The 25,276-nt window shown below is 39.6% G+C and overlaps 1 protein-coding gene and 1 long non-coding RNA gene across 2 annotated transcripts; both read right to left on the bottom strand.

Moving 5' to 3' along the window:
• Nucleotides 1-3,666: 3,666 nt before the first annotated feature.
• LOC4349057 (uncharacterized) lies at nt 3,667-8,862 on the bottom strand. Its single transcript, XM_015759323.3, has 8 exons — nt 8,574-8,862; nt 8,279-8,467; nt 8,039-8,158; nt 7,827-7,891; nt 7,520-7,664; nt 5,011-7,044; nt 4,323-4,444; nt 3,667-4,221 (listed from the first exon to the last, which is right to left on the bottom strand). The coding sequence occupies exons 1-8, from the start codon at nt 8,658-8,660 to the stop codon at nt 4,035-4,037; spliced, it is 2,949 nt and encodes a 982-aa protein (XP_015614809.1). The 5' UTR covers nt 8,661-8,862; the 3' UTR covers nt 3,667-4,034.
• A 12,778-nt stretch (nt 8,863-21,640) lies between these two features.
• Nucleotides 21,641-24,612, bottom strand: LOC136353606 (uncharacterized). Its single transcript, XR_010736925.1, has 5 exons — nt 24,035-24,612; nt 23,442-23,553; nt 22,759-22,939; nt 22,581-22,655; nt 21,641-21,855 (listed from the first exon to the last, which is right to left on the bottom strand). It is a non-coding gene; the product is annotated as an uncharacterized lncRNA (long non-coding RNA).
• Between the last annotated feature and the right edge of the window lie 664 nt (nt 24,613-25,276).

Here is a 25,276-nt window from a genome sequence, read left to right as displayed (position 1 = left end):
CACAACAATCACCCACCCATTAGCGACACCCGTGTATGTTTGACTGATCATTTGGCTATAATGCATGCGAGTGTTGGGTTGGCTTCCTGACCACTGTTTGGCCTTGACTATCCATGATGCATGCACGGCGGCTGGTTCCGTGGTCCTTATTCATGCCGTATACTCCTGTGTCCCGTCGATCAATATGAAGCCAATTAGGAGTGGGGATTATCGGTTTGTTAAGCGGTCTACATGTTAAAAGAGACCTAAGGTTGTAATTGTCGCGGTATTGCCGTAGCTCCCTGTCAATTTGCACCACCTCTGTTGTTTAGTTTCAATAGGAAGTTTACGATCTTAGTGCAGTTTTCTCCTCTGTCGATCTTGTTGGATCTTTGCCTTAAGCCATTCCCTTTGGCGATGTACGGGAGCTTGCCTCCTTGATCTGTTGCTTTAATATATGTTTAAGTTTTTTTAAAAAAGATAAGACAAGGAGAGCGGCTATCCCCTGCAGTTGGCAGTACAATGATCGAGGTCTTGTGATCGATAATATTGAACTGATATTCTCCGCACTGGTAGCGTCTTGAAGCTTTTTCGGTCCTAATAGATTGAATTGTCAGACAGTGATGGTTCCGATATAAAGGGGAACATACTTCGGTCGGATATCTCCCAAAGCTAAAGTCATCGGGGTATCCCTCGTCGGAAGATCTTTAGTGGCAATTAATGTCTTGATGAAGATTACAAATAGGCTTTGTGGTTGATATGTTGTTCTCGGCGGGAGTATGTTGGAGGAAATATCGACGACGTAGCAGCAAAGACCGGAAAAGTGATGGATTTGACTTGGAGAAAAGTAAACGTTGGTTGGGTCATATCTCCTAGGCCAGGGCAATCATAGAAGTCGTCATCAGAAAATCTGCCTCGAACTCATCTCGTCAAAATCTTGAAGCACCAAATCCCCTAAACGAATATGATGACGTGTTTCAAGGTTATCTTATAATGATATAATATAATAAATAGTTAGATACCATGAAATTTCTTCATTTAAAGACGACATCAAGCTCTAAGAACAGAGTCCTGATCGTGGTACGTAGATGAATGTTAAGTGCAGCTTTCACTATAGTTCGATGCTGCAGTTTATACAAGGTGTACAAAACTTTGGCTCGATATAGCTACAATGTTTAACATCAATTTGTAGAACCCACCCCAAGCCTTCCATTCTGGTGATGTGGATCCAGAAATAGCCATGATAGACAGCAAATCATGTCAGCCAGTTGCGCGATCCAAGCAGAGATCAGATCCTTGTCCTTGGTGCTATCACGTTCAGTGACTCTGTGGATTAGGTGCAGGACAACATGGATAAGGTTGTGCAACGCAGGTACGAGAAGATGACTAAGTCTGAGTGTCGGGAACTTATCCCTTGCGTACTGAAAACGAAATAAATTTATTAGCACATGATTAATTAATTATTAATTATTTTTTAAAAAATAGATTAATATAAATGTCTCTAACGGCAAGATATACGGACGTATGCATGCAAGTGGAGGGATACATATGTCTGCATATGTCTGTGACGGCAAGATATACGGAGGTACGCATGCAAGCCTCAGTGACGAATTGTGGCTGCAGATTGTTAGCAATACTTTTAGCAGACGTACGCATACAAGCCCATAAATCAGTCACGAATTGAGGCGGCATATTTTAGCAATACTGTTATGGCATGTACAATGCTAGTACTCCTATTTAATAACCGTTCTCTTCGTTGACAAATAAATAAATTTAACGATGTGAAAATCCGCATGTTCGAAATGGCACGACACAATTGGGCAGTGGTACAATACTATGTACAGGAGAAGTAATAGTAATAAAATCTTAGTCAAATTGAGGGGATGGATCCTAATCCCTCGAGAGAATTGAGATATCCTCCCGTGTATCTTTTTTTTCTTTCAAATCCAATATAAATAATTATCAAAAATTATTTAAAAAATCCAATATAAATAATTGTGAAAATTATGAAAAAAAATGATTGTTTAGATTATAGTGATATTTGTTAGTCCACCAAAAATAAGCTCAAATTCGACCTACATGTTAAGGAAAAATTAAATTTAGGTGTAAACAGTATATTGTTATTCAAACACTGAATTTATCCGTTTATATCTTTGACATGTAAGTTGAGTTTGGACCTAAGATTTCACGGAATGATGTATAAATGTTGTATGAGTGTTTCCAAAATTTTTAGAATTTTTTATAACTGATCAAAAGGTTTTTAAACAAACAAGGGAACATCTCTTTCCCCTCGAGAGATCAAAATATATAGTTTCCCGTAGAATCAATATAGATATGCCACCACCTCAATTTATCAATATCAGAATTTTTTTTTATTTATAGCAGAATTTTTAAATCAATGTTTAAAATCACCTGCTGATAATACTACCAATTAAGACCATCACAAAGTTACTCACCATTGCATTGTTTTTGTGATAGCAGAGCAATATAAGTTAAACATCACCTTGATTAATTCATACTCCGTTTTTATAAATTTTGTTTTGATAAAGTGATCAAAATATGCCTACGTAGGATAATCCCCCATGGAAAAGTAACACAATTGACTCAATTCAATCAAACTTTTGAAACTTTAACCATCAACGGCTCCTAAATTTTTTGAGTCTAGAAACATAAAAATGATGTGTGTAGATTTTTTTTATAGGTTCTTTCATAATATTATAGTTTTGCTACATATTAGAATTATATTCTAAGAAAAATAGTGGTCCAAAGTTACACACCTAAACCAAATATATCAACAGTGTCATATATTTAAATATGGAAGCAGTAATATTTTAAAAAGAATACATTTTAGAAAACCCCATATTTTATAGCCAGAGTTGCAAAAAGAAAAACTAAGTATTATAATTGGTTTTTACATAACTTCAGATATTATGGATCTAAAGTTTAACAAGACTCTGCGCCTATACTTGTTGAGTATAAATTTACTTAAAATTTTTAAAATTGAATGTGTATGAACTTTTAATTATTGAGCTCTAGACAGAGATTGATAGTTTTACCCTTTGTTACTAAAATTAACTGAGATTTGAATAAATGCAATTTTTATAAAATATTTAAATAATTAAATATGCAATTATGTGCCACGAGTCATAATAATGTATGAAATAACAGGATTGTCATCAATTCGGTTCAGCACAAACTGAGTTGGGCTTTGGGCCACCCCTACGGGCCTACGGAGAGTAGACAGTAGACCCTATGAACGGCCCATTACTACGGTACCCACTGACTGCAAAGATCTCAGAGAAGATTGCTAATTAATTCTTGCACGAACTGGGAAAATATTCTGATGTTCTAATAACCGTGCATAAGCTTAGGGACCAGATGAATCTGCTGATCTAAGCCACAGTAAATCTGACGAAACAACAAGCTATCAATCAGGTAAATTATTTTTCGCCAATGCATTATTTTCCGCTTATAGATAATGGATGGGCTCACAGCATGTTTCCTAAATTCCTAAATTTACGGTTTTGTACAAAACTTCTGCATCAGTATCTCTTAGAAATCTATCTAAACAAACTTTCAACTTTTCAATATTTAGTTATTTCATCTCAGCTCTCGAATATTTATCATAACCTTTAGTTTCACCCATAATCCATCATCCACCAGAATTTTGGAGCATACCCCTTAAGATGGAAGTAGAACTGGTCACACCATATTTTCTTATCTCACTTTTCTTTCTTCACAACAAAAGCCAAGCATCAGGAATTATACAACACAACACTCTAGATGAGAAGCTAATTCATGTTACAGTTACACACACCAATGGAAGAGGAAGAGGAAGAAGAAGAAGAAAGAAATATTATTGTGGGGGGAGATCTACAATGCTGTGTATTGTGACTGACCACACCCTGCTAACCTGGGTACCTGTGGCCTCTGCAGAGCACCTAGATATTGTCCTCATTTCATACAGCTCATCCAGCTGCCTGCCTATACAAAACCCTCCGGGGTATCATCTAAATCTTTTGTACTACAACGTGTGTGAGGAGCATAGATCAAGATCACCTCAGGGAGTTCTTCAGGGCGCGCACCGTCATCACCAGCTGCTGCCTCTCGCCTTCGACTTCCGCGAATTTCAGGCTTATCTCCGAGTACCGCCCGTGCAGTTCTTTGAGCTCTTCCTCCAGTGCAGTGTTCCTCTCCTTCAGGATTTCCAGCTCCTTTACCGACTGATCATGAGCTGCATCCCTACATTGATTGATAATTGCCACCGGCAAAGTCTGTCAGCAATGGACCATGTGGTACTGAATTATAGAAAGGTAAAGTTTTGCTATGAGTGTAGATTATACCTCCTGTCATGCCCATTGCAGTCACCATTTGCATTGTGTCTGTTGGTGCTTGGCAGCACGTTACAGCTCCCGGTGGTGCCGTCGTCATGCTTGATGCGCTTAGAAGTAGCATGGTGGTTGTCCTGAAAAAACACAACATTGTGTGTAACTTTCTAGGTACCAAAGCGTATGATTACAATCTAAGCATAGGTATGTAAAGGACAGGCAGCTCAACAAATATATAATATCACATCCTAGTTAGCGGGGACCTCTATTCATAAAGATATCCCCTACCTATCAGAAGGGATCTGTACAACTGAATGGTGAATAAAAACAAATTTATCTCCCCATGTGCAAAAGGATGTAAATCATGAAAAAAATTCTTATAGAAGATAGTCCTACTTATCTGTGGTCACAACTCGCAACTACATGAGTTTTTAAGAGTAGCCCAGCATGCTGACTTCAATACGAAAGGGAAGTTACACCTACTTGTTCAATTGTGTGGTCTTAAGGAATACTTGTATCATTTTCTTCTAACAAGTTTCTGTTAGTTGTGTTTGGAGCAATTCAATTGTCCCTAACAACTTAAACCTGATTTGGTTATAGATATGATGGAGAAAAGCATGGAAGGAATTTCAATGAAGAAACTTAAAAAGGAGAGTTAGAGAACTATTTGTGCTACAGAAATATCTGATTATGCAATATTTACCTCATCTGATTTGACACCATTTTGTTTCACATCCTCCCTGCTTTCAAGGGCTCTCCGAAGCTTCAGCACTTGGGAAGCAAGGTTGTGTTTCTCAGAGTCGTTAGTGGACATCAAAATTTTCAGGTTGTCATACTCGAATTTCAACGATCTAATCTCTGATTGCAGCTTCTCGATCATCTCCTCCTTTTCATTCTTTGAACTTTTTAAAGTGTTTATCTCCTCTAAATATGTCTGCACTTGGTCCTTGATTGAAGCAAGTTCTTTGTTGAGCAAAGCTATCTCAGCATCTCTATCCTGCAAGAACATATCCTTTTGACAATTTGCAGCTAATTCCTTGTCCTTCTGCTCATTCTCTTCGAAGAGATTGTCTCGTTCATTTGACAGATTCTCAATCTTAGCTTTGAGTTGATCTATTTCTTCTGAGAGAACACTTAACTTTGCTTCGTTGCATCTCTTCTGATTCTGGAACTCATCACTCTTGCTTTTAAGCTCCATTACCAGCCTGTCTGTCTCCTTTGACTTGAAATCCACTAAGGTCAGTAACTGTTGAACCTTCACTCGGTGTTGTTCTTGGATTGATCCAAGATCTTCTTGTGCCTTCTGTAGTAATTCTTCCAACTGGCCCTTCTGTAACTGTAGCTCTGCAGCCTCTTTTCTAGCTTGCATAAGCAACTGTTCATTTGCGCTGAAAGCAGAGGAAACTTGTGAAGACAACATCTTGAATTCCTCCTGGAGTCGTTCAGCAGTAGTGGCATTGTTCCATCTTGCTTTCCTCAGGGACTCCTCGGCCTTTATGGCCCTTTGCTCTTGTTCAACCTTTGCACGCATTACCTCTTGTATGTCAGCCTCTAATCTTTTGGATTGTTCCTGGAGTTCATTCTCCAGGCTCTCAACATTGGCTTCAAGATCGCTTATTATAGACAAATGTGCTGAACACTCGTACTGCATCCTTAGCTGCTCCCTCAACTGTGTTTGCTCCAGCCTAGAAGAGATGTCATGGTTCTCTTGCTTCAGGATCTCATAGTCAAGTGCAAGTTGCTCCATTTGCATCTCGAGGTCTTCACGGTCCTTCTTATACAACTCGATTTCATTGCTCAGCTCAACAATTTTATTTTGAAGTTCAGAGGTAGCGATGCCATCGGTTGTCTTTGCCAATGCATCCAGCATCAGCTCATCTTCTTTCTCTTGAACTGAACTTGTTTCAGATATGTCTATTTTGTGTCCAGCATTATGCACATTTGACAATGCTAGCTCATATTCAGCCTCCTGGGGATCCTCCAGTGTTTCTTCATGCAAAAGTGATATCTCCTTGTTCTTCTGCTCCAGCATCTCATCAAGATCCTTCACAGCCAGAAGTAGCTCAGAGTTGGATTCCTGCATTTTCTGCAATTGTAAATGCAGATCTCCATTTAGATTCTTCTCATGGCCCAGTTCTTGCTTTAGCTCTTCAATCTGCGACCACGGGTCTTCCCCGCTTGATAGTCTTTTACCAGATCCGTTTGCATCATGGATAGTCTTTTTCATCCCTCTGAGTGCTTCACATTCTCTTCTGAGAGCATCCCTCTCATCCCTCAAGCTACCCACTTCCTTGGAAAGATCTTGCCCTCGTCGACTCTCCTTCACAATTTGCTTTCTCAGTGTTTGCAACTCCATATCGGAGACATCCAATTTCCGCGTCAAAGTGGCTATCTCACTTCTTAGCTTCTCCACATCATCCTCTGCCTCCCTCAACCCCGCCTCACCGGAGTTGCTGGTTGACCCGTCGGTGCTAGCATCAGGAGCTGAGCTTCCCGACCAGTCACCGGAGCTGGTCAATGTGTTCCTCAGGGGTGAGAGGGTATTGGTGCCCTCCTGAAGAAATGTGCTGTGCATACTTGCATTGTTTTTGGGGGTAAATCTCCCTGAGCTCCCATCTGAACCCGACACCGAAATGGCATCAAAGCTGTTGGAATTGTGAAGGTGATCGACAGGCCCACGCATGTTTCTTCTCGCTGAAAACCTCATCCCAGGAGGTTTGTTTATCACCAATCCGTCCTGTAAAAGAGATCACCACAAAAACAGGCGAAAGTCAGATCCTACATCCATTGTTCAGTGCCAAAATCTCACCCTTCTCAAGCAAAAAGTGAAACGATATGATTAAAGTTCAGCAAGAGAAATTCTGATCTCAAACAGTTCAGCACAAAAAATTCTGATCTCAAACAAAAAATATCACACAGCAACAAAAAAAAAATTAAAACAGTACGATTCAAGTTCAGCAAGAGAAATTCTGATCTCGAACAGTTCAGCATGAAAAATTCTGATCTCAAACAAAAAAGAAAAATCACACATCAACAAAAACTTCCCAAATGATCAATCACAAAAATGTAAGCTCCCTTTCCCCTCTTTTTCTTTTGCAATCTTCTTTGCATGCCAAAAGCCTTCTTTTTTATCCATCACCAAAACGAAACAAAGCAATGCAATGATGATGCACGAAAAAGGAAAAGCTCTCAAGAACACCTCCAATCCTTACTTGCATAGGGCTCATCGCATCCGCCGCCGCCGCCGCCGCCCTCGCCTTCTCCGCCTCCTCGTCCTCGCACCGGCTCAGCTGGCTCTGCAGCGTCTTCCTCGGCGGCGTCCTCGCCACCACCGGCGACACGTCGCCGCCGTTCTCACTGCCACACAGCAAGAACAATCACTCACCTCAAATGCCTAAATCTGGTTGAGCTCAGAGCACAATGCAGCAGCAGCAATGGCGAAATCTGCTGCGGCAGCCGCAGAAGAAGAAGGAGAAGAAGAGATGGTCGAGATTAAACAACCACCAGCAACACACCCACCTGGCGTCGTCACCGCACCCACCGCCGCCGCCGCCACCACCACCCACCACCCGCTGGATGGTCACCTGTCACAGGGTACAAGCACCACCAACATGAGCCCCCCAAGAACCACCGCGAGCGCGTCGCCGTCAAAGCTCACAGGAAAAACAATCGCCGATCCTTTTTAAGGGAGAGAGAGAGAGATTGAGGTGAGATTGGGACGAGGTGCTCACGTGCAGCTGCGCGCCGGGGCTGCCGCTGAGCGGCAGCGTGACGATCCACGGCTTGAACGCGTCGGCGTACTCGGACAGGTTCAGCGTCGCCTCCCCGAGCAGCGCCGCCTTGGTCGAGCCCTGCATTGTGCGGCGGGTGAGACAAATCGTCGAGCACATGACGGGCAAGCGAGAAGCGGGGGGGTGAGTAATGGCGGTGTCGGTGGCGGTGGGCGGTGGCGGCGAGGAGAGGGAACGCACCGTGTCGTAGACGAGGAACTGGTAGATCTTGTCCTTGCCGGAGGAAGGGAGCTTGGTGGCCTCGTAGACCGGGGCGGGCCACTGGCACGCGCCGTCGGCGACCTGCGCGCTCTCCGTCCTCGCCGTCGGCCGGCCCGCGTCCCGCGGCGTCACCACCACCATCATCGCCTCCCATCCCACCTCCGGCACCTGAAATCAACCCACCCAACCAACCCAAATCATCATCACAAAACCAACAAATCAACAACAACAAAAATTCTTCGCTCGTCGCGGCGAGCAAATTAATTATCCGTGCCTGCGTGGCGTGGAACTGCAGCTTGAACACCGCCTTCGCCTTCCCCCCGCCCCCGCCGCCGCCGCGCCACCGCGCCGACTTGAACATCCCGACCAATCAGTCTCAACCAAGAAGAAGGCACAGCTCGCTCGCCTGTGCGGCGCTAAGCTTCTTCTTCACCGGCGGCCGCATTGCAATGCCTCCGCCTCCGCGCGACGCCGTGGCATTGCTAGCTGCTACAGCGAGAGGAGGAAAGACGAAGAGCAAGACAGCGAGCAAGTGAGCGAGTGGGTGGCACACTGACACAGCCAGCAACGGCAAGCAAGGCAAGGCAAAGCAAAACAACGGCAACAGCAAAGCAAGCCACACAGATCTAGTGAGAGAAAGAGAGAGATAGAGAGAGAGAGAGATCAACTGAATTTTCTCTCTCTACTACTACTACTTGAGCTCTGCTTTTGGTCCCTTTCTCTCTTTCTCTCTCTGTGATTTGTGGGGGGGTTTAGGGGGAAGAAGAGAAGAACAAGAAAGAGAAGGTTCTGAGGGCTATAAAAATGGCGGTCAATTGTTCGGGGCGATGGACTAGTAGTAGCAGTAGGGGTTTATTAGAGCTAACAGAGAGTGTGATTGGCGATGGCGATGGCGATGGAGTCTGGTGGAACTGTGCAAGAGACGAGCACACTACTATACACAAAAAAAAACAATCTTTTTTTCAGATATTACACAAAGAAACTTTTTTTTTTTAGAAATATAAGACTAGTCCCAACCCAAAACACTAAGATATAGTTTTTATAAAGTCACACTATCAAGAAACTAGTAATAGACACCACTCTTTCAATGCAAACACCACTTTTTTTTACTTAAATTAAATTTAATGATACTTATCATACATGATGTTTTGAATGTTGTGTGGAAACCATGTCTCAAGCAAGATCTGGTTTCCTTCCCTTTTCTCATTTATTCACTTACGACATCATCTTTTATTTTAGATGACAGCTTATTTAATGCTATAGACATCTCATTAACTTAAAAATGGCCTAATCGTGCAAAAAAAAAAAGATCGATCTTTTCTTCTTCTTTTTTTCCCGAAATCGAGTCTAGTCTCAAGTCTCAACTGCAGTTGCAGTAGTATAGGAGTACAGCCGTTGCGTTGCGTGAGCGTCACAGCTGCAGCGGCTGCGGTCGTCTGCAGCTGCGGGGACCTGCCGACGGCAACGGTTGCTCTGCGTGAAGGGGATCGATGTTGGGTGTTGGGTTCTTGGATCCATCGATTTGTCAGTGGCTTATTGTACTTGCTTGAGACCTAAGCCTCCCCTCCTCTCCTCTTTGGAGTTACTGCCTCCATCTTGTACTAGCATCATCCATTTGTCTAGTAAAAAGTTTGTTTCTGAAGTAAATTATACTGCTCCCAATACGCATTTAATTGAAGTATTCTATCTGTTCAATAAAAAAACAAATCTAGTATGAGATATAACATATACTAATATTACGAATCTTAACAAACCTTGTATCCAAAATTTATAGTTGTCACATCCCGTACTACTAGAAAATCTATCTTATTTCAGCACACTACTAATTTATCCTATTACTACTAGAAGTGGTGTTTTTTTTTGTTGACGGAGTGAGTAGCATGAAATATCTTCTCGCAAATTACTAATGTGTGCTAAGAGCAGGTACAATAGTAGACTATAAGCCAGCTATAAAGAAAGAGAGAGAAGAGCAGTGAGCTACATATCTGTAGCCAGCTGCAGCACGGACTTCAAGACGTAATGTGTGTATGGCAGGTGGGACCAGGTATTAATAGTATAGTAAGCAACTATTGTATGAATTGGCTATTACGTTGGGTATAGATGATTTGGAGCTAGCAGTGGGTTATACTATTAAACTTGTTCTAAGTGTGGTCGATGTTGATGTCAAATCGCAATGGTGTGATCTTGCTGTCATTGGGTGAGATTAGGGGAGGGGAGTTTGGTGGTTGCATTTCATAGGATATCGATGAAACCTTCACGAATCTGTTGAAAATGTGTTGGAGAGTTTTGTAGTTTGTTGCGAGCATTGGAAAGGATTCATTGAGGGTATTAATGTGGAAGTGTAATGGGTAGTCTATGTTTGAGGTCAAAATGTAGTGAAGCATATGATGTCATTGAAGTTTAGAGCGGTGGCAATGATGACATTACTTCTTGTCTTTTTCAATAGAGTACAAAAAACACGTTGAAATATTATTTAATTTAAGAGTGTTATTTAAAGTTGTGTTTTTATCTAATTAATAAAATGGTGGATTAATGCAACACACTTCCCCGAATTTATGGTGAGATTTTTATTAAAATTTTATGCATACAAATTTCTTTAAATAATCATTTAAAATATATTTTCAACTTTGTGATACTTAATTAATTTATATGTATCTTCCTCGAAAAAATTTCATCCATCTTCAATGAATGGAAAAAAAAGGACGATCAAGATAAACTAATCAGTAAATGATGATGTAACAAATATCAAATTAATTACTATGCAGAAGAACTTATCAAACGCATACACGTCCGATTGCAAGCAACACCTCGTACACAAAGCCACGGTCGATGGATGTACATTTCATCGCAGCGTAACCACCTACAAAATGAAATCCCAACAAACACAATTAATTAGTTTCGTATAGACAATCCCCAATCCCAGCAACACCATTAGAGCAAGTTTAATAGTATAGCCAACTACTAACTCCAATTCATCTATAGCCAATCTAGTAGCTCATTTATACAATAGTTACATACTACACTATTAATACATGATCCCACATATCATATATACACTGCGTCTTAGAGTCTGTGCTACAGCTGGCTACAAATCTGTAGTCCGCTGCTCTTCCCTCTCTTTATTTATCTCCTTATAGCTAACTTATAGCCTTCTATTGTACCTGCTCTTACACCACCAATGACCCATCCAACCGTGCATGCTCCCCAAATTCTGGAGGCAATGGAGCATGGTGGAACCATGCAGCCAGCCATGGCAAGCAGGCAAAAGCACAACGATGATGCTTACAACTCGACAAGAACAATTCAAACGAGGACGAGAAATGGTGCACGTACGATGGGTCAGATCATGGGTAGGAAGGATTTCAGGTGAGCCTAGCTGTGCTTGTCCATGCCGGCCTTCGCTGGTTGTGTCATTGTGTGACCTCACCTCACCTGAATTCTTTTCTGATTCAGGCAAATTCTACCTTTGGTTTTCATTAAAACGTTGTGTTTTATGTGAAGTTTTCCTATAAAAAAGTTACTCTAAAATATCAAATAAATCTGCTTTTTTATAATTTGTAATAATTAAAACTCAATTAACTATATAATGATAACTTTCTTACTCCCTCTGTAGTAAAAATACAAGGGATTTTTGGTGGATGTAACGCATCCTAGTACTACGAATCCGAACAGATAGTATTAGGATGTGTTAAATTCACCTAAAATCTCTTACGGAGTATATTTTAGAACGGATGGAGTATTTTATTCGCCCTGCTACTACTTAGGGCATCTTTTGCCGGGGGCCGGTTGTGTGGCTGACAGGTGGGTCTCACGCGGCAGCCCCGGCATGGTGCCTGGGGGGCCTTGGCGCATGTGGAGGTTGCTCTGCACTGATCTACTCCTATCCATCCATCCGTCGCCTTTTACAACGCGATCGGCGTGCATTGCTTTTTTGTGTTTTTTCGTCGTGCTTTTGCTGGCAACCAACCTCAGCAAGTTATTTCATCCATCCATCCATCCATCCCGAATGTGATCTGCTTTGATGAACACAGCAACAGCACGTATACCCAAAAAAGGGAAAGGTATTCTTACACATGTACACACATGGTGCGTATGTACATCTAAAGAAGGAGCATATATCCAAACAGCTAGTATCTACTACTATCTAGTACATTGCTCAAACAGAGTAGTGGTACTAGTGTACTATATATACCGGTGGTTTTTTCCTACTTGTATATACATCGTACACATGGTTACTTGAATAATCATATGATATCAACCATAAATTAGTGTATTATTGATATAATTAGCTCTCCGTTCTTTGTTGGTGGTTAATTGTACTAATTGATATATGAATGAAATGGACAAATAGCAGAAAGTTATTCTTGCAACTCTAGTTACAAAATAACAAAGGACATTTTATTCTTCCTTCAAAACGGTGAAAGCTGGCACAGTTTTTCGAGAAGGATATTTTTTTAGCCGGGCTCTATATCTAACCGGATATATGCAGCCATTTTAATCATGAACTTAACCTATCGAATAGGAAACTTAGCCCTCAAATAACTCAATCTGAAATTCACTCCTATGAAGATTTGAACTCAGGACCTTGGGTGCTACTCATGTCACTGCAACCACTAGGCTACATGCCATTTCACGCACAGTTTTTCTTATAAACACGATCACTATAGTTAGGCTCACCTAAGTTCAGAACATTTAATTTATACTGTTAAACGTAGAAATGCCTATACCATGTAGTAAAATAACCTATGATTGACTTATAAAGATATAACATAAAGAAGAATAATGTACTAGATATTTTTAAATGTTTTGTGCTAGCTAACAGAAACTAAAAGGTTGAGAGTAGTTGCAGCACAATTTGTAGCTGATTATTATAGAAAAAGAGTGGTTCTCCCTCCAATGTAATGCTTATGTGCTAGTATATATATTACTAGTTTTCTATTTAGTCGGTGATGCAGTCGTGCATCATGCAAACTCATCTCCAACCATCTATTATGTATTTTCTTTTGTTCCACTTTTTATAAGAGCCATCAGTTTATTTTGACTTTTGAGCTAGCTTCTCCAGAAAAATCCAATAATCTTTTTTCCCTGATCTAAATATGGGGCCCCTGCATTTTTTCTGATATAAACAACATCCTAGTTACTGAAACTGTCGGTGCGTAGCTGATGTGCTTTCTTCATGTACACTTAGCTTAATCAGGCCACTAATTAATTGACTGAACACCTTTGACTACTATACAACACAGTCTCTCTCTCACACACACACTGTACTTGCTTCATCCACAAACAAGAGATATATTCTATAGGTGTGCACAGTCGTATATAGAATCATATAAAAATCATACGTGTAGAGATTTGTCTCTCGAGGAATTATTTTAAATGACAGTAGCACAATGCAAATTAGTAGGTCTAAACAGTACATGAATTTGGTTAATGCCAGCTGTTTGGAGATGTATATATAACCTAATTAAATTTTGGCTAATCATTTACTTATTGTGAGAGGGAGCAGTACTGAAAACCAGCTCAAATATATTGATTGATTGGGGCTAGGCAAACCAACCATATGGGGACCTAACTAATCCAATCTTAGGTTAGCGTAAGAAGATTATAAAAAAAAATAATTGTGAAAGGGAAAGACCAATAGGTATGACTCGACTGGGAATCCTGTAGCATCTACAGAGTTAATAGTTTTTTAATTAAAAAAATGTGTGCAACTCTCACTCATAAGTGGCCCCAGCACATTCTTGATATGTTTAAGCTAGTTATGGCAACAAAATAGCTGCACTTGCCATCACCGTTGATTAATGTACTGTCCATTGGAAAAACACTGATTACATACTACTTTAATACTTCCTCTATCTAAAATATATAGCAAACCAAATTTAAAATTAACATAATATAGTACTACGAATCTAATCATATTATATAAAATCCAGTACTAAATTGCTATATTTTAGAATAGATGGTACATTATATTCATTCTGTCAAAGAAAACTTCTGACATAATATAGATTTGTAGTGTAATACTTTAAAGCATTAGACATGAATATCTTCTTAAAATTTGGATTAGATGTATAAAAACCATATACGTAGATTTGTTAAAAAAAATATACCAGTATTTTAAAATATTATAGACCGTGTCAATGTCCAAAACAATATTTTTTTAACATATTGAACAATAGTTCTAGGATGTTTGGCTAAAAACTTATTCGGACTTTTTTTTTTACAGAGCAAGCACAACTTCTAGCCTCTGCAGTAACAAACAATGTGTGCATAGCACTGGACGAAAACGACGGTTTAAAACTTTAAATAATCACTGTGCTGCAGCATCAATCAAGTTTGGGTTGAACTAAACAGTTATTACAGCTAAGGTGGTACACAGGATTAATTAGCTGTTTGGCACGGTATTGTGGTTGAAAAGCTACGGCATCTGCTGGTCCTAAAACCCCACATTAACCCAGTAATCTCACGATCACGTGCAACCATAGATAACCACCACTAGTACTAGCTATACACACAGGCTGCAGCTGATCGATCAGATCACCCAAATGAAAAAAAATTCAGAAATAAATTAATTCAGGGAATATGTAGCTGCTGCTGGTAGTGTGTGCTGCAAATGGATAATTGATATGGATATGTATGCGATGCAATGGATGGTCCCTGCTGATTAGCAAGAGAAAAGGTTTTGATTAATTAGCAGCTGGAAACGCTTTCTAAAAGCAGAGGGTCCAGCTTCAATGGGTGGATGGATGGGTTGGATGGAGGCTTGGATCCTCTGCTCATGATGCCTCGGCCGACAGTGGTTTCTCTGTCGGTTTAGATGTTAACCTCTAGGCTTTGTTGCTACAAAGTATTGACATAATCATACCTGTATTTCGTTTAAGTGTACATAGTTCTTCTAGTTAATTTATATATGTAAAATTTTTACATATTTTTATTTAATTAGTTACTGAAAAAAGATTGATGTACCAGTGTTGACGTTACGATATTGATGTTACAGCATTATAAGGTAGACATTTATATTTTAGTACGAATCTAATAATATTTATCATAAAAACAATTGGATCATATGAATGACAATTAAATAAGCACTAGCTACTTCGAAACATAAGATGTAGACACAATTAGATCCTACGAGGTTTTAGTTTATATTACTCCTACAAGTTTACATTGCTGGAATAGCACACAAAAGAGGTACTGGCAGTGACCATAGCATTTATATATGCAGCAATAACAAATTGTCCCTGACAAAATACTTTAATCTATCCTATTAAAAAACAATCCTAGGGATGCAGGATTGAATTTACAGAGAGAGTATACTAGCTGAACATTTTTTTTGGTTTACTTGACGAAGAATCAAGGCATCCCGACACACTGATCGAGGATTGAACTACCACTGATTTTTGCCTTTTTGCCTCCAATTCTACCAGTACTACGTACGGAAACCTAAAGCCTATAATTACTTTCGAAAATTTCGTACTCCTACTATACTGAATTTTAGATTAACCGTACAGTGTACTACATACTCGTAGTTTAGTCAGTACGGTTCGCGTAGATAACTATCGATCGAAAAGCAAATTAATGCATCTGGACAAACTCATCAACGATAGTCACTTACACGCGGGGCCAGATAAATTAAAATTATACAGCTCAGCTTCATCACTTGCTTGATACTACTTCAGCTGAAGCCAAATTTGTTATTAAAAAAAAGCTGAAGACAAATTTAAGTTTTAAAACTTAATTTTATATAGTTGGTTTTAAGGTTCTATTATCATACTAAGAACACAAACATACAAAACATTATCTATCTTCGTTTTTTTTTCGGTTATCACCCGTAGAGTGAACTATAGGTGCTAAGTGAATAATAATAGGATATATATACACGATATTAACAGAGGCAATTAATGGTTGTATTTCAATACTTACTTTCCCGTCTCAAAGTATAGCCATTTTTTAGGTCGGCACAGTTATTAAGAAAGTACTCCCTCCATTCCATAATATAAGGCACAACCATTTTTTTTAGATGTTCCATAATATAAGGCATACATGCATGCATGCCATTAACTATGACAATTCTCCATTAAATTACTATTTTTTAAAATCCTTCACTCTCATATTCTCTAACTCTATTGGATGCATGTATTACATTTATTAGGATGATCCAAACTACAAGGTGATAATAACTATTTCTTGGTCTTTGGGTTAAGGGTGGTTGTGCCTTATATTTTGGAATGGATGGAGTATGTGAGAATGATTGGAGGAAATATGTGATTAGTTGAAAAGAGAAAGTAGATGAAGAAGAATGGTTGTGATTGGTTGAGAGGACGAGGTAGGTGAAGAAATAGCTTCATTTGAGATAAGGCACTGTGCTAGAAATAGCTACGATATTTTATGACGGAGGTAGTACCAAGCTTTAATTTGGTGGCGACAATCCTACAGTAAGGTTTTGCACTACCAACTTATTAGAGCAGAGTTAAAAAAATGTAGTATTTAGTTTTTCTATATAGGATTCGGTAGAAGGTTTGATATGATATATTACCAAAATTTCGTCACTATCAAATTTTGACATGTAACAAAACCCAATCAAGATACACTGTATGACATCTAGGGAGCATCATACACAGTACCTTGTCTTCTGCACAACTATTGTACCAGATTATACTTTAGTTCATTGGATCCATAGCTTTGCTGTTATTGGGTGTGGCACCCTTGTTAATAAAGATCATTGTACTGCTCCACTTTTGTCTTTAGAGCCTTTGCTACCTTTGCTTCGTCCATGTTTTCTCCTTAGAGCAAGTATAATAGTTGGCTTTAAGCCGACTAAATGCTGAGGTGGAGGAGAGAGATGAGAAGCGGGCTGTAAACTTACAGCCGGCTTGTACACAAGAACCAAGAAACTATGTGAGAGACAAGTGGGCCCTATATATAGGTGGGTTAAGAGAAAGCTACAAAGAATCTTATAGCCAACAAGTCGGCTGTATTATTAACCTTGCTCTTATAAAAATCTTCTGGTTTTTGTGAATGTACTACTCTAGCTAACAAAGTCTCAATAATAGTCAGAACAATGCAAGTACAATAGATTAAGTAATCTTAAATCTTTTTCTCAGTGCACATGACTCATGTTTTCACAACAAAAAAGAACAAAAAAAGAAGCAAAGTCAGAGAAGTGGGTTTAGATTTTTGGAATCATTGTATGGTGTGCCGTACTTCAGAGCAGAGGTAGTTCTTGCCAGCCCAACGGTCACTTTTCCAACAGACAGAATGTGGGCCCTGCCATATTTTTTATATTTTCTTTTTTCATTTCTATATACTTTTAGATGTTCTAGTATTTCATGATTGTATTGAGAAAAGGATGTCTCAACTACAAGAAAATTAATTTCCTCCCATTTGACAATCTCTGATGCATATATGCCGTTGCAGGGTAGGTGTAGGTATGGATTTGGAAATGTGCTTGTACAATAGCATCAGGACAGGGAAATGGATGTTGGAGACAGATTGTTAGGGTTTGTTTTTGTCTATATGATGGTGGAGTTTGCTGATCCATCCATTATATCTTTTTTTAGGCCACTCTGTAGGGCATCTTATGTTATGCCTGCATGATCAGTGCCACATACTGCAAAAGATTTGTACTTTAATTTTCTGGTGTCATTAGCAGATAATTAAAACTTGGTCTGTTGAAGTGGAGGATGATGAAATTCGAATAATCCATAGTTAATGTGCATTGACAAAATTTTCAGAAGTTATTCATACCAAGGGCTCGTTTGGATCACTTAAATTTTACAGGATTCTCAGAAGATTTAGATCATGTTTGGCACAACTCCGTTCCTAGATCCGCGCTAGATTTTGACTTTTGTAGTTTTACAATGATTTAAAATTCTATATTTTATCTAAAATCAGGAAGAAGAAGGTTTATCTAAATGTTATTAATGTAATCAGTAATCCCAGATCTTAGATTTCTAGAATTAGAAGAAAAAACGTAGCTTAAAAAGTTTCTATGAGTTCCTCTGAAGTTTCTCAATCAAAGGAGACCTAAAACCGTGTAATCCTTGATCTTCTTCTACACACAATAGTATAATACTCCACTACAAATCCTACTTGTGCAGATATCACACTTTGGACAGAGGACTGAACTGAATTAGACAGTAGTTAAATTTGGCGACGCATTGAAACGATACTGTCCGAGTTGTTCAGCAAATTTATGGCTCCAGCTAGCTCTACATGCCAATTAAGCTCACCTCTAGCCATTAATCTCAGTACTCAGCTTCTCTGAAAACAGAGTGATCAGCTGTACATTGCAGTGCAAAGAAAGGACCCTGCTTGTTTCATGGCCATGTGGCCGCTGTGCTTAGCTGCAGCGACTGCAGGTACAAGCAACCTGAATTCCTTGTTGGCCCAAGCACAGCTAAATCTACTGCTCTTCACTGCTACTCGTACACTCAGAGGGTGTTTAGATCCAGAGGTGTAAAGTTTTGATGTGTCACATCGGGTATTATATAGGGTATCATATGAAATGTTCGGGCACTAATAAAAAACTAATTACAGAATCCGTCAGTAAACCACGAGACAAATTTATTAAGCCTAATTAATCCGTTATTAGCAAAGGTTTACTGTAGCACCACATTATCAAATCATGGAGCAATTAGACTTAAAAGATTCGTCTCGCAAATTAGTCACAATCTGTGCAATTAATTATTTTTTCAACTTATATTTAATACTTCATATATATATTCAAACGTTCGATCTGATAGGGTGAAAAATTTTGAGGTGAGATCTAAATCAGGGCCTTAACACATGCATCTTGTGCAGGGTAGGGATTTTTTTTAGATAAAGGTTGTGCAGGGTAGGGTTTATGTGTACTGTTGGTTCAGATTGAATGCTGGTAAGAGAGTCATAATTGATTTTCAGAGATAACGGTTAGGATTATACTGTTAGATATTTCATCCGTCCCAAAATAAATTTATTTTTCATCTATCTCACACATATCAATACAAAACCATAAATACTAAAATACCTTCAATGTATCAAATCACAATGCGGTTATTTCTCTTTTTATCTACTCCTAATGTATTTATCACCTACTTTTACAAATTCTAATGCTATGATAGTTTAAAATAAACGTATTTTGAAACAAACAGAAAAAAAAATGATATTATTATGAGATGGAGGGACTAGTCGATTTTGTTGGTTAATGCTAGGGCTAGGCAATGATCCATGATGCGTACATTGCATTGATCATCCTACCAGTTGGAACAGCAAGGCTATGGACAATGATTCACACTTGGCTGTTTGCATAAAACGGTCGGAAGAAAAAAGGCAGCAAGACAAGCTCTCCTCCATGTCCCAGTTGCAGTACAAGGTTTTGGTGTTTGTCAGTAGTCAAGGGTCAGACGCAGGGTTCACGTCTTTGGGTGTGTTTAGTTTGGGAAAAGAAATTTTTTTGTGTGTCACATCGGATGTTTGATCGGATGTTGGAAGGGGTTTTCGGAATACCACAAAATTTCTAGGACTCGACGCGAGACTAAAGTACATTCTAAGAGAAAAAAATTAAATGGTTTTCATAAGTTCAAATTTGAAACAATAAATCTAACCAAAACTTGATCAAAATTTGACGAAAATCGTTAATGCCGCTGTTTGGAGTTGTTTAGCCGCCGCAGTAGTTTTTGTTTTCTTAGCCGCATTTTTTTTGTTTTTTTTTCTTTTCCTGGCATAGGCTTGTCTGGCCGATTAAGTTGTGTAACAAAAACTCTTTTTCTTTCTAATATATTGATGTGCAATCTATTTTGCGTGTTCACGAAGAAGAAAGGTAAACTCTAATCAGACCAAACAATAAGCACAACTAGATAAATTAACTTTAAAAGGTGAAAGAAAAAAGAAAGGCTAAGAGCAACTCTAAAAATTTATCCATCTTACTCTCCAAGATAAAATTTCATAAACTTGGGAAAAAAACATCCTTCAACATACTTATCATTTAACTTGCCAAGTCAAATGGCTGGCCAAATTTCTCACTTGGCTAGCCAAATCTAGCGCGTTGAAACCATTTGTCAAACATGGATCCCAACACTTGCCAAAGGGGAGGAAGGAATGTGAGGCTAATGTATGGTTCCCTATCATAGACTCACGACAGAGAATGTAGATGGAGAGATTGTCGGAGCACAAATGAAATATTGAGACGATTTTTTTTATCAACTTATACCAAATACTCCTACAAAGATGGAGGCCTGATTTAAGTAGGCTGTTGGAGATGCTCTAAATCAAACAATACAAGTCAGCAATCAAACGCAGTTCACCATTACACACCGCAATCAACTACTCCATCCGTCCCAAAATATAAGAGATTTATGTTAGATGTGGCACATCCTAGTACGATGAATCTGAATTGGCTCTTAGTCCATATTTGTAGTACTAAGATGTGGATGAGCCTGTTTAGATTCGTGGTCCTGTTCGAGAACCCAACAGATGGGAGATTAAGTTTTGGATTTTTATGGCACGCTTTTTAAACTGTTAAACGGTACGTTTCGTGCAAAAAAATTTCTATATGAAAGTTGTTCTAAAATATCAAATTAATCCATTTTTTAAGTTTATAATAATTAAAACTCAATTAATCACAAGTTATTACCACCTTATTTTACGTAAAACACTTAATCTTTATCTTTATTTTCATCTTCAGTTGATTCAAACACAGCTTAAAACCACTGAATAACCTAGCTCTAGCTGGTGCTGCTCTCCTGGGCCGATTGCCATACACACGCCGCAAATGCGCAGCACGTACTACTACTACCTGCTCACACCGCGTTGACCATGAGCTCTGCGTGCTCGAGCCCTCCATGCCTCTCCATGTGGCGCAATCGATGCGATACGAAGCCGCCTGAAAAAAAAAAAAAAAAAAGTGGAACACGGCGTTTTCTCTCCATGATTTCTCGTTGCCTCTTGCCTATTTCGCCGATAGATCGCACAGACGGATCATCTCGATCGAGTCCGAGTCGAGTCCACCCCGTGATCATTTACGCGGCCTCACGCCCTGCATTTGCCGCCGCTAGTGCGATCGATTCCGACGCAAACGCAGCTGGATGGATGATGCATAGGGATTCAAGTGGATCGAACCGTAAATTCATTTATAGATAAAATTAGTAGGTAATTTATAGATTAACTAATAAGTTATCCACTAATTTAGTCTATAAGTTAGTTTAAGGTAGTCCTACTTGTATCCCAGAAAGCCGGACCTCCGATACGGTAACTCGTGGGTTATCCACTTATTTGATCTTTTAAGCGGGTTCATGGGTCGGTTCACTTATATTGTTAATGATGTGTCGGGCACGGGCGTGTCGGCATTATCAAAAAACGCAGTCAACTCAACTCAATTCAATTCCGTGTGTAGTTAAGTGTGCTCACTGCTCACCCTGTCCTAAGTTGGATTAGTGTACAATTAGTGTATGCAACTCTTGAGCCTGACCTTACTCTGGAGTCTGGAGGAGGACTGGAGTAGGATGCAGAGACACTGTCCCAGCGGTTCTGTCAGGGTCAGGACCATCCGGATCATCCAGCTTTATCTCATCTCCCTGCTGGTAGGATTCGAGCAAATTAAATATTCGATTTCTGAATAACTAACATTTTCTGCTACACTTTTTGTATAACTAACTCTTTTAGTTGATTTTTTTCTTATAACTGTTGTTCTACATAGGCTGAATTTGTTCTACATGAAGAAAAATATCAGGATTAGTGTGGTTCTATCAGCTTGATGTAAAAGCTTGCTTTATCTTAAGAAAAATAAGTATCAAAATGGCTTACTGAATGCCTGAATCTTACTGAGGGTTTGTACTTTGTAGTACTAGAACAACAGATAGATGGTGATCCTGAAAGCATCTTTTTGATTTCATGAATAGTGGCAGTGAAAATTAAGGCGATTAACGCGTACATTTTGTTTCTCTGTCAAGACTATTATTCATAGATTAGTTGTCCTATCGCTGCATAATGATCTCTTTCAGGTAAAGCAGGTGCATGATACTTTTACTACCCCACACAGTTCTTTCACAAAAGCTGACAGTGAAACACATTAATTGGTCCCCTTTCTTTTTTATGCCTCAGAAGGTGACATGTTATTGTTGCTTTCATCGCTGATCATCTCACATAGAGATCTAGCATTGGTTGGTTGGTCTGATATATACTTTGATAGGGTGGTTTCTCTCCCTTTTCCTTCACATGCACTTTTTTTTTCTGAATTTTCCCTCTTGTTGGAAAGTGCCATGGATGTACTTTGTGATAATATGATGCGGCACCTATAACTTACCAGTAAGATGTTAAAATCAAGGTTAGCCAAAGCTAATCTGGTAGCAAGTGTGAAGCATGAACCACCGGCCTTGGCCTGCATTGCAACAGAAAGAATAAAATGAATTGGCAGAGCATTTTCTTTAAAAAATGTATATATTCTACTTTACACAGAACTGTTAGGCTGTTAGCTAGCTTGCCTTCAAGGTAGGAAAACACTCATGCTGTCATGCATCAGAAGCTTGCTGTTGGAGCCTTGCATGGTTCCAAGCAGAAAGAAAAGGAGAGGTTGGGGATTTCTTTGCTGATATGCTCATATGCAGATGTACTTGCGTGACCTGAACTTGTTTATTATCAATGGTTTTCACTTTTCAGCTCATCCTGTCAGAGAAACAATGCAGAATGAGATGGGCCAGTAATAACTGTAATAACTTGCCATTGGTGAAAACATCTGTTCTACTATATTTTCAATGCTTCCAGTTGGAAAGGTGCGTAGGTAGTTGAACTACTGAAGAAGTCTGATGAGCAGATTTTTTTTTCACAGGCTCAATAGGTTAGCATGTAAGGCCAAGAAGGTTAACCAAAAGAAGATCTGCAGACTGAAGCTAAGTACTGAATAAAGCAATGCTTCATAAGCTCAAATTGATATAGCTTTCAATGCAAGTGAAACTGTGTATGAATAGAAGTATAGATAGAACCACTCACAAGTCACAACCAAGTCACAAACTCACAATGTATAGTGTACAGTTTTCCTCTGAAAGTGTACAGTAGTAGTTTGTGGTGTTAATAAAGGCAGAGGTGAGGTTGTGTATGAGTCTGAGCTTAGAAGACATGACAAGAGAGAAAGAAAAGAGCAGGATTTCTTGGATGCCTTGGCACGTACAGTTCTTCCAACAATGCCAAGATTTTTCTTCTCCCATGTTAAGCATTTTGATCCATTAGGACATGGCTTAAAATGGCATGTGAGATCTCCTCGGACTGAACGCAATATCAACCTGATGAATCACCTACCCCCGTTTCAGATAGATTATTGATCGAATCATTGCTACAGATAAGAATAGGTTAAATATTTTGAGAAATAAACTTAATAGATAATCCCTCCGTATTTTAATGTATGACGCCGTTGACTTTTAGATCAACATTTGACCATTCATCTTATTTAAATTTTTTGTGTAAATATAAAAATATTTATGTCATGCTTAAAGAACATTTGATGATAAATCAAATCACAATACAATAAATAATAATTACATAATTTTTTTTAATAATACGAATGGTCAAACGTTGGTCAAAAAGTCAACAGTGTTATATATTAAAATACGGAGGAAGTAGCTTATAATAACAAGTGATAATGTGCAGTGGTAGAAGGTTTCTTTGAGAAAACATATTTTAGAGACACGTAGCAAATAATCCGCAGCAATAATCTGGTAACCGACTAGCTAGCAGAACAAACAGCATACAATTCACATGACATACCTGAACATTTTTTCTTTGTATGTGTATACAGACATATCTGAAACTCTGAACTACCATTCATGATTCATCCAATCCACATCATCCGGTTTGCCTTGTTCTGATCTTTGACATAACAAGCAAACGAGTCTCTGAATCGAAATAGAACCAAAGACTGAACAAGACAATACATACAGTTGTGCACGCTCGTTGCTATCGTTGATCCAAGAGATGGCACGCGGCTGGATCCGACGACGGGTGGATCGGACAGAACGACCCTGCCGCTGCCGCATTCATGGCCGGTTGCCCCGGTTAGGTGCCCCGTCGCCGTCGCTGGCGTCTGCCGGCCGTCAGGCTTCGTCGGATGCCGCGAGCGGGAGGGAAGCGCGCGCGCGCGCGTGCAGCGGAAATCAGAGATCCGGGGGAGGACGAAGAAACGAAGGTTTCCTCGAACTCGAAGGGTTCGATCGGAGACGCCGATGGGGTGGTGGTCTTCTTCATCCGGCGAACTGGCGGGTCGCCGTCGTCACCGCCGCCGTTGTCGCCGGAGGGATCGAGGAGGAGACAGTAAGGATGGGGCCACCTGTCAGTGACGCCGAACTACCGGAGCCTTCTTTTTTTTTTTCCTTTTTTGCACGTCTCGTTTACCGGAATACCATTTCGGCCCAGTGGCGTGTAGAATTTTTTTAGCCCATATAAGATCACCACGGCCAAGGACAGCGTCGCAAGTGGCCCGGTAACATCGGATGGGCCAGACTGCCATAGTAATGTCGGCCCGCTGGTCAGTGACACCGAACGGGCATTTAACTTTTTATCACTTTTAAGATGTGACAATTAAGAATTTATCACCCACACTCTATGATATGTAGGTCCTCGTGTGTCTATAACATATGGGTCTAGTAACAAATCATTAATTGTCACTTTGTAAAAGTGGCAAATAGTTAAATATATCTTGGGAGGGGGAGGGAAGAGGGGGAGGAGGGAGACGCTGACAGGTGGTCCCACGTGGGGCTCATGTTGGCGGCTGTTAAGAGCCAAATTTGTACCGCCAATATCTACATAAAACTCAAATAATGAAACATCTAACATAGTGATATGATTCATTTCTAGCATATTCCACGAGCGTCCAGAAGTTGGGAGGAATTACAGACTAATGTGAAGGAGAATTGACGTTAAGAAATACCAACAGCACACTCATCACGTCAGCCAAAACCAGCCACTATAATGCTGAGAGACTAAAGTTGACATGGTATTGTGAGTTGAGGG

The sequence above is a fragment of the Oryza sativa genome, chromosome 10 (genome assembly GCF_034140825.1).
Source record: "Oryza sativa Japonica Group chromosome 10, ASM3414082v1".
Taxonomy (NCBI): Eukaryota; Viridiplantae; Streptophyta; class Magnoliopsida; order Poales; family Poaceae; genus Oryza; species Oryza sativa.
Note: the sequence above shows the minus strand (reverse complement) of the source record. Positions and strands in the feature narration are given on the sequence as shown.

Excerpts from the sequence above, each read along its gene's own strand:
- LOC4349057 (XM_015759323.3), bottom strand. The coding sequence starts at position 8,660 with ATGTTCAAGTCGGCGCGGTGGCGCGGCGGCGGCGGGGGCGGGGGGAAG. Across the intron at positions 8,159-8,278 it reads AGTTCCTCGTCTACGACACG|GGCTCGACCAAGGCGGCGCT; the intron begins GTGCGTTCCCTC and ends CGCACAATGCAG. Across the intron at positions 7,045-7,519 it reads ATGCGATGAGCCCTATGCAA|GACGGATTGGTGATAAACAA; the intron begins GTAAGGATTGGA and ends TCTCTTTTACAG.